The sequence below is a fragment of the Lipotes vexillifer genome, unplaced genomic scaffold (genome assembly GCF_000442215.2).
Source record: "Lipotes vexillifer unplaced genomic scaffold, Lipotes_vexillifer_v1.1 scaffold364, whole genome shotgun sequence".
Classification (NCBI taxonomy): domain Eukaryota; kingdom Metazoa; phylum Chordata; class Mammalia; order Artiodactyla; family Lipotidae; genus Lipotes; species Lipotes vexillifer.
The window spans coordinates 815,199-825,301 of NW_006793912.1; the positions used below are offsets into that span (position 1 = coordinate 815,199).

A 10,103-nucleotide genomic window follows, 5' to 3' on the forward strand; every position below is an offset into this window, starting at 1 on the left:
CAGGAATGTTGAGAGAGAGCTGTTTGATGCCTCTTTCTGAAAGCTATCCTGTCATTTTCAGGTTATCAGGGCAGCAGAGGGAGGGGAGACATTTTGTAAGCGACAACAACCATGGCCACAGCACAGCACAGCACATAAGGAAGCTTATACAGGCGGTGGGTGACTTGATCTTCCTGCTGTGCTTTTAGCAGCTGGGTCACAGTCATTTGGGACATACACTGGTTACCTATTTTTGACTCTTTTGAGAGTCCTTTAAAAAAAATGAATATTAAGAGCATCGTGCCATTCTACACGTACACACTGACATCAACATATGTATTTGTCTGTTTTGCTGTTCAGGGATAAGAATGCTCGATGGCATTGTGACGGATGCTATTGAAGCCAGCTCAATTGGATTTAATCCTGGACATGTGGATATTTACAGTGCGAGCTGGGGCCCTAATGATGATGGGAAAACTGTGGAGGGGCCTGGCCGACTAGCCCAGAAGGCTTTTGAATATGGTGTCAAACAGGTGAGATGCTTAACACAGACCCACTTGAAATGAAACCTGACCATTTGAATATGAGGAGAAGGGAAGGACACTTAGTTTACATGCAAAGAAATGGTTGTGAACTTCTTGTTATTGTTTATGATTTGAAGTGCATTTAGAGAGCCAAATCGTTCTTCAGAGGGTTGGAAGTTAAGGGTTAAGAAAGTTTTCCCCATTTGGGTCTGACATTCAACAGATATTCATTAGTCTTAGAATATTTACTTTCAAAAATACTCTGGATATGTCCCTTCTCATTTTCCTGCTGCTTTTGCATTTCTACATGAGGTAAACCACTACCCAGACTTCTTTCAAATACTCTGAAAATGCATCCTTAAACATAGCAATGTGCCACCTCCCTCTCTGCACGTGCCTGATGAATACTTGTGCCTTGGTTGTGTTGCTCTGTCACTGGGGTTTAGTGCATTCTTGCCAGGATTCTAAGGCCTCGTTCTGCACAGGATGAAACAAAAGTAGGAATTTTGGAGAGCACAAATTGAAAAATCATAGAAAGGGTAGCCTTGACGAGTTCCATTCAATTGAAGAGTCCCTTTTAATGCAGCTGCAAAGCAGATCTGAATAATGCCTGATTTTGTCATTCTATCAGTCAGCCAGAAGATTTAAGCAGAAAGAAAGTTCAAAGATTCAAGCGTAGTGACATAAGCCAAGGGAACAGTGAAAAAATTTGAGTGAGTGCCGAAGGCCAGATTATGAATCCACATAATAAAGAAAAAAAAAGAAAAGTCCTCACTCAGCGGCCATCCCAGAGAGGGCCCAGATGGAGGAGGGCTGGCAGCACCAGAGCTCAGTGGCTTATAACATACAGTCTCGCGAGAGTTCCAATATCGATGCTGGAGGACCTGGAGTTGAAACAGACTCCAAATTACTGTTTCTGAGAACTTCATGCATGTATTTATATATTTGTTGGGGATTTTATTGGGATGTGACAGTGACCCCAGTGATGATAATAGACGTGATATGTTTTGGCTTTTCCTTTAGGGGAGACAAGGAAAGGGCTCTATCTTCGTCTGGGCTTCTGGGAATGGGGGGCGTCAGGGAGATAACTGTGACTGTGATGGGTACACGGACAGTATCTACACCATCTCCATCAGCAGTGCCTCGCAGCAAGGCCTATCCCCCTGGTACGCTGAGAAGTGCTCCTCTACTCTGGCCACCTCGTACAGCAGCGGGGATTACACCGACCAGCGAATCGTAGGTTGCTTTTGTCTAACCCTCTCTGCTTAGGTAGGAGAACACGGCTCGCATTCAGAAGGATCCTTTGGTCAAACTGATTTGCTTAAGCTTCATGTCTCAGTTGGGGAGACTCACACTTTGCTCACTTGAAGGATGGGTATATATTGGGAAGTTTTCTCTCCCAGGGATAATGATGCTTCTGCCAAAATGATGTCGCCTCGCAGTCATTTTTAAACTCAGCCCTGAGAAGCCACCGATCTGTCATTACATATGGCCGAGACTCCAAATGTCTGTTCAGCTTGTGTGATGTCTCCCTGAAAACAGCCTTAAAGGAGATTTTAGGGTTGTTGGAGCTTTATCACCCTTGTACTTGTTGATACTTTAATAGCAGGGAAAATGTCTGCCTTGCCCTTTAGCAGATGATAAAAATACAGAGCATACACCAGCTATGTCTCCTAAGGATGGACGACCTACAGGAAAATAACAGTCTAAATTTCCCCTGAGGTGAACTTCTCAGCATCCAAATAAGCAGCTTAGGAAGGTTATATGCTCAGAGAACATCTCCAGCCCCCGCTTGGCTGTGCCTTCACTTCCATGAGTCAGACTGCCAAGGGCAATTATTGGATTTCCCTTCAAGGGCATGATGATGAAGGCCCATTCGGGGGCTTTGAGAACAAAGAGAGGCACTTCTTTTCATTTAAAAATTGAAAGCCTCAAACTTAACTCCTGACACAGAAAGAACCAACCAGCTAAAGTATGTAGATCCTAATCTCAATAAAAAACCAGGTCATGATCCAATTAGATTGTGGGTAAGCTGCCTAATAATTAGCCCTTGGAATGTGTGTAAAATTCATATTAATGGCATCTCAACAAAATTGTCAGAACCACGATCTTCATGCAGGATCACTCTTCTGGAACTGCCTGTTTCTGCAACCTACTCTAGTTTAGACAGTAAAACTACGGTGTCAACTTAGAAGCCCTGGCCTACCTCTCATGCCCATATCTTCAATTACTCAAAGAGACAGTAACATTCTACCTAGGGGTTCTTTACGGCAGGTATATCTTATACCCAGCTGTAAAGGAGCCTACCAGACATGTGCCCCACTTGCATTCACAGCCCCCACTTGCATTCACTGGCTCTTGATGGCCCTGTGGGTGTTCAGAGTGGCTTTTCAAAAAATGGCCTGTGGTCCATTTCAGAGTCACCATGTCATAGACAGTCCCTCATCTGATCCACTCTGCTGTGAAGCAGGAGGAAGAATTTCCATCTTTGTAAAGATCCCTCCTTAGGTAAATGAGCCATAGAAGAGACAGCTGGTGGATTCTATTTGAGACAGTTGCACTAACATAGCCTTTGTCTTACGCAAACCTCTTCCTCAGCACAGTCATCTCTGGGGCTTACTTGCGTCAACAGGTAAAAAGGGCAACCTTGCTTCCGCAGCCCCCAGAGGAACAGGGCCACCAGAACTTGAGATATTCAGCGACTCCAAGTGGGAAGCCAAAGGAGGTGATAATAGAACAAACTGGTTTTTTTGCACCTCCCTCCCACACCTTGAAATCTCTAGCTAAAAATCATAGTGTGAGAGCCTGGGTGGGTGTCTTGTTAGTAATCCTTTGGCCCAAGTACTTGTTCAACCAACAACACTGTGGTCCTCAGGCAGACTAATCGGAAGGCTCTTGGTTTCTTCCCTTCATCTCAGCAACCTCTTCACTAAGCTAAAATTAACCTGGGTAATTCCTTATGTGCAATCACATTGTGTGAAAATGCTTTCACAGACACGATCTCATTTCAGCCTCAGAATATGAGTCAAGAAATATCAACCTCATTTGACAGATGGGGAAACCAAGTGGCTTGCCCATGGGACACATCTACTGAGTGGCAGGTTTAGAATTTGAGCCCAGATCTAAGTCCAGCACACTTTCATTTGAAAAACTCACCATGTTCATCAAAGTACAAATGTGACACTAACTCATGGCCATCAGATTACGTCAACAGTGAGTGCAAACTACACACTAAACACGTTTTGTGCAAATAGTTCAAGTGGCCCAGATCAGGATGGCTTTACCTCCTCGTGCTGAAGAGGCAGTCAAATGTCAATCTGAAGGCAAAAGGGAATTGTGCATGAGGCAAAATTTCTAAATATGCCAGGCCAAACACAATGGACCTGATGATTAATGGGCCAGCATGATTCACAGTGATTTTGAAACACTCCCTTTTTTACAGACAGCATTTCATTTGGGAATCTCAGAAAAGAAATTCATAGTGGGAGGACTTCATGCCCAGAAAAAGGCATTCTGATGCCAGAATTATAGACAAGTTGCATATAGAGGAAAGTGAGCTAAAATATCAGCAGATGGCAAACATCCGCCTGTAGTTTAGAGGAGGAAGTAGGGAATCGAATCAGCTGGGCTTCCTGATCCTAACAGATGCAGCCCTCGGTAGGGTTAACCCCCGGGGACAGGATCACACTCCTCACATGTTCTCCCATGTTTCTTTCTTTCCTGGTGCCCCTCAGACGAGTGCTGACCTGCACAACGACTGCACAGAGACCCACACAGGCACCTCTGCCTCAGCACCCCTGGCTGCTGGCATCTTCGCTCTGGCCCTGGAAGCAAAGTAAGGCCCAGAAAGCGTCTGGTCATCTGTAAAAAGCTGTTTCTCCTTCTTTTTCATAGCATATATTTTTTTCTGAATATATGGTTACAGTAGAAAACTACAAAAAATAATAAAAAATAAGCTCTCTTCCTGTCAACATCTCAATGTAGATTTAATACACACACTTATCTTGCAAAATTGGAATCTTAATTCACACACGGTTTTGTAATTTTTTTTTTTTTTTGCGGTACGCGGGCCTCTCACTGTTGTGGCCTCTCCCGTTGCGGAGCACAGGCTCCGGACGCGCAGGCTCAGCGGCCATGGCTCACGGGCCCCGCCGCTCCGCGGCATGTGGGATCTTCCCGGACCGGGGCACGAACCCGCGTCCCCTGCATCGGCAGGCGGACTCTCAACCACTGCGCCACCAGGGAAGCCCTATTTTGTAATTTTTTTAATCCGCCTATATTAAGACCACTTTCTCATATCTAAATCAATCTTCCTTGACTTTAAAAAAACTCATGGTCTCCTCCCACTCAGTCCTCTCCAGTCCTCCTACCACTCAGCTATAAGGCCTTCTCACTTCTGTTTCTTCCCACCAAGAAAGACTCTGTCCAGATTATTTCCTGTGGGTAGTGTTAGGAATAATAAGTTTAAAAAACATCCCTTTTTTTTAGATTATATAAGCCCCACCCTAGAGCTGATATAACACATCAGGGAACATGAGGATTAAAAACAGGACTTTTATCTTTTTGTAGTATACCATTATATAAATGCAAATTTTATTAAGGCCATTTCATTCTCAAACACCCTTGTCCATAGATATCAGTTATCATTTCTGATAATTTCCTTAAGATAAACACTTACGATTGGAATTTTTGGGTCAAAGGGCATGCATGTTTTAATGATTTTGATACATATTGACAAGTTACTGTTGATAAAGATGGTACCATTTTGTATTCCCACCAGCAGTATATGTGTGAGAGTGCCAGTTTCCTAAACCCTTATCAAACCTACTTTTATTATATTTTAAAACGTTTGCTACTTTGTTAGGTGAAAATGGCATCTCATCTCTATATGCTTTTATTTCATTACTAATGAAGCTCAATATTTTATATTCTTTTGCCATTTATCATCTGTGATTGTTTATGACCTTGATTTTGTTTTATGGCCTTAGTTAGAAAAGCTACTAATGCTTGGTTAGTTTGACATTTACCTTTTAATTTTACTTACATGTAATTTTTAATGTAATGAAGTTAATATGTATACAGTTATCTCTGTCAGTCTCTTCAAGGTTTTTTCCTTTTTATGCTCAGAAAAATCTTTACAACTCCAAATTATATGCACATTTATTTATATGTCTTTTATTATGGTTCTTTTACCATATTTATGTTCTAAATCCCCCTGGAATTTATTTTAGTGTATGTTACCAAAAAGAGATTTAGCAACATTTTCCCCTTCATAATAGCTATTCAATAGTCTAATACTTAATACAGAGGAAAAAATGTTCCGATGTTGCGTGGTGAGAAATCTTTAAATGTTAAGTCAGGTGCTGTGGTTGCATGATAGAGGATGTGTTAAAACTTGTAAATTACTATTGTCCTTCCCAATAAGGAATTTATCTTAGAAGAACATCCATATTCTCTACAGAGAGGACAAAGCAGTTCCTTCATGTCATGTTCAGTAGATGAGGTGAAGTTCACAGTAGTAGAAGAACAGAACTCCTTGGCCTGGGCCATAGCTGGAAAAGCCCTGCAGCTGCTGAGGAGAGTCCAGCATTGTTCCAGGAGCCCTGGAGCCAGCTGTGGAGTTGTGGTTTAGCCCCCAGTATCTCAGTTATGTAACGGCCACAGCGGCTAAGAAAGATAGGCCTAGTAAGGCTTGTATCAAGAGTCTACCTACTTGGAGGGGCTGGAAAGATACTGATAAAGGAACAGCAAATCCAGATGCCCAGTCAGAAACAGGGAAATCTGAAGCTCTTGAATCCAACAGAAAAGCTATGTTCAGAATCTGAGTCCAGTTGTAATAGGAAGGGGATGGACAGAGAGCAAAGTCTAAAGACACAAGCTTTGACTGGCATCAGCAGACTCAAACCAAATTTGAGAAAAGATAATCTAAGCAGTGAAAAGTGCAAGGAGCACCTGGCTTCAAGTTCTAGGCGTATCATTAGCTATGTGACCTTAGGCAAATTAAGAGGGCTCAATTTATCATCTATAGAACGGAGGGGTCAGATCAGATCATTTTTTTCGAACCTTTTCCCTTTATAAAATCCTCCAGTTTGAAACTGAAGGTATCAGCATATATAGATCATCTAACACGAATTGCTGAGGTTGGTGGTAAGAGGTCCAGAGTGAAAGAAATAAGGTCCTATAAAGGCAAGTAGTTACACACACGTAGTGAAGCAAGATCATGATATTTATGATTTTAGGATATAAGCTTTTAGCTCCAGGGAGCTTTTAAAAGAAAACCATCCTTAAAATCTTGTCTTCCCTACCCAACACCTATCAGATGCATGCAAATGTAACTAGCCAGACCTAGCCCATCCTTGTCTAGTGACCAGGATAGTAGAAACACCCATCTAGCTGAACAGATGTGATGTTATTTTGACTAAGAACTGAAATTTTAAAAGTGTAATCTCTGACTTCTAAAATTTCAAACCTTCTATTTCTGTATAAGGAGAAAGTGATTTAAGAATGATCTAGCCTCATTAATCTCAGTTAATTCCTAATGGACTATTTATAAAGCAGGGGCTCCATGGATTGTTATGAAATACATGGGGTCCATGAACTTCTTTGAAACTAGATGCAGAAATGTTTGGGAGTGCGTGTCTGGCATTTTGGGGGGAATGGTTTGTAGGTTCCATCAGATTCTCACACTGCTCATGATTTAAGAGACATTAAGAGTCTATGATGTCCCTGGTGCATGTAATAAGAATTTAATTCTTTTCATTTTGATTCAATCATCAGTAAGATGGCCGTAATCTATCTTAACATTTATAAACTTCCTGCCAAAGTACATACAGGTTATTGGGATGTCTGTTCTCAACTGGGCAGTTTTCTTAGCTCCATTCAATTGTCTATATCCAAATGACTATTTCAGAAAATCTGAATGCCAGAATTTCTAGAAGAGTCCCTAGACAATCAAGATTGGAAGAATCATTTAACCATGTGCTTCTCCTCAAGGAACAACTATGGAGACTGAAGAACAACTCTGGGCTAAATTTATGAAGGATAATAACATTCAGTATTTATCAGGCTCTTACCATGGCCAGACACTGTGCTAACCTCTTTATAAACAAGACCAACTCTAATCCTTACAACAGTCTTGTGACACAGAAATTATTAATTGCATTTTACTAAGGAAGAAACTGAGACTTAGAGAGGTTGAGAAATGTAACCAAGTTCCCACAAAAGATTCAAATTTAGGTCTGTCTGACCCCAAAGCCTGTACTACCATCAGCTACAGGACAGTGCCTCCCATAGTCCTGTGAGGGAGGGGAAATTTCATCCCCTCAAAGAAAGAGGAGTTAAGAAGACTGAAACTGATAAAGAAACATCTTAACTCATATTTATGAGTTCTGAATAAAAGGCTCCTGTCATACAGATTACTTACTATGCTGCATTAAATATGGGACTCTGGGGAATGGGAAGAGGAGAGGGAAGGAGAAAGAATGATTTCTGGCTCAAAGAACAGTTTCTGGATCAAATGCATAGAGGAATACTTTCCTTCCCTAGAAGAGTGTTTCTCAAACACCAGCATACAGTCATCACCTTGGGTGTTTATTTAGTTTGCAGATTCCCGGGTCCAACTGCCAGCAACTCAGATTCAGAAGTTTCTGATATTCCAGGCAATGTTTATGCTGGTAGTTACCTTAGCCAAAATTTGAGAAACAGCTGCTATGAAGGGTTACCTTACAACTGTATTTTCCTACAACCTCACTGGGCTGTGACTGTGAAGATGCCCATTAGGATACTTAATAGGCATATCCTGGAAATATATATATATATAATAAATAATACACACATGCACACACACACACACACACACACACTAAGAGAGACAGGAATTCCTTGGATAAATGCCTGTGGTACTATTATACTTAAGAAAGATGGCAGACAGTAACCTGTCTTTTGAGGGGAGAGCAAAGTATCAGAATAATTTTTAATGAAGAGCAAAAAGTGAAACATTGAATCCCTTCACATCTTTGGAGGCATTAAACAAACAGATGAACCAATCTTCTGTTTTCATTAAAGGTTAGAGGATGGGAAACGGACTTTCAAAGTTGCATGAAACCTTTGGATAAACCACATCAAAGAAATCCTTGACTCAGTGGATTGTGAAATGTTGGAAAGTCTCTAGGTTAGAAAATCTTCAACATCTAGGCTTATCTAATTGTGATTAGAGGCTAAACCACGCAGCCTTTAAGATTTTTCACCTTAGAGTTTTGTCTCCAGATTACTTTACCTACACTCTTCTAATTAGAAGCAATGCTTAATTTCAGTGTTTAATTCCAAAGCCCTTATTTTCTATAAACACATCCTTGATTAGCAACCCAATGTAGTTTTAAAAAATTTAATTATTCTGGATGCCACTGAGGAGTGAGTTGCTAATTAACAGAGGAAGACTGTCAGGAATGAGATGCGCTATTGTTAGAAGCTCCTTTTCATTTATGAAATGCACTCACTCAAATGAAAAACAGGCTTAATTTTCCTAATTGCATGACAATGAAGCCTCTTTGAATATTTTGCAAAGAATAGGTAAAAGAAAATTAAAAGACAATAAAAGCTGCAACTAAATAAAAAACAATTCTCTAACTATAGAAATGTAGAAAATCTGCTTTGTGTTTGATTATCATGATTATCAAGACCATGCCTCCTTACTACATATCCTCATCCCAACCTACACACACACACACACCTGCCCACACTGAGAGTCCAAGTGGGAAATTGGTGTGTTGCCCAGAGACCCCCCTTGATAAGAGGCTTTTACCTAAAACTCCCTTTAAAAGATTGGAAGCAAGAATTTCAATGAAGTGCCATATAGGCCAGAACTAGTTTCCACATTCAGAAAATAAGCCATTTCTGCTCAGCGAGTTAATTACTCCTCAGTGTGGGATGGCCAATGTGGAAACAAGAGCTACAATGAAGTATGTATGATATTGGGCAGATTGGAGCTCTGAATAATATGGAATTTTCAAGATTGTCATACTCAACCACTCATCTTATAGATGAGTCCACTCAGGCCCACTGAGACGAAGTGGTTTGCTTAAGGTCACACAGGTCTTTGGCAGTAGAATATAATTTAATGTGCCTTCTATTACTCCCTATTCTGACCCTTCATTGTCTTAATTAGTTATATGCTTGTATTCTTTCTCCCAACTCCTATTATTTTAGGTATAACATAAAACTGCCTAGACAGTTTTTTTCAAATATACATAGAAAATCATGCCCTACCCTCAGATATTTTGATTCAGTAGGTTTATACCTTTATCAGTCACTCTCTGTGCTGTTTGTCAGGAGCTCAGCTGAGCACTGAGCTGCCAGGGGTCAGAGTAGCTTTAAAGCAACAGACCAAAAATGAAAGAGTTAAGCCTTTCACCACTTACTGTGATGGTAAAGGCCAGAGTCTAAAACCAGAGAAAACACTGACTCTCCCTATTGCATTTTCCCCCATGGAAAGGTGCACCAGCTGATGGTCAGGTGAAAGCATGGCCATGGGGGTTGTCTCACTGTTGAGGAAGCCCCAACAGAAGGCTCTGGTAGTTTTACGGACTCTGGGGGGGGGGGGGG

General features: G+C 41.2%; 1 protein-coding gene across 1 annotated transcript in view; it reads left to right on the top strand.

The window, feature by feature from the left end:
• Positions 1–10,103, top strand: part of PCSK1 (proprotein convertase subtilisin/kexin type 1) — a 41,674-nt gene that overhangs the window by 18,632 nt on the left and 12,939 nt on the right. The window contains exons 7-9 of the mRNA XM_007466870.1: positions 340–512; positions 1,527–1,739; positions 4,238–4,338. Coding sequence (XP_007466932.1) covers positions 340–512; positions 1,527–1,739; positions 4,238–4,338 — 487 coding nt within the window. The remainder of the gene's footprint in view (positions 1–339; positions 513–1,526; positions 1,740–4,237; positions 4,339–10,103) is intronic.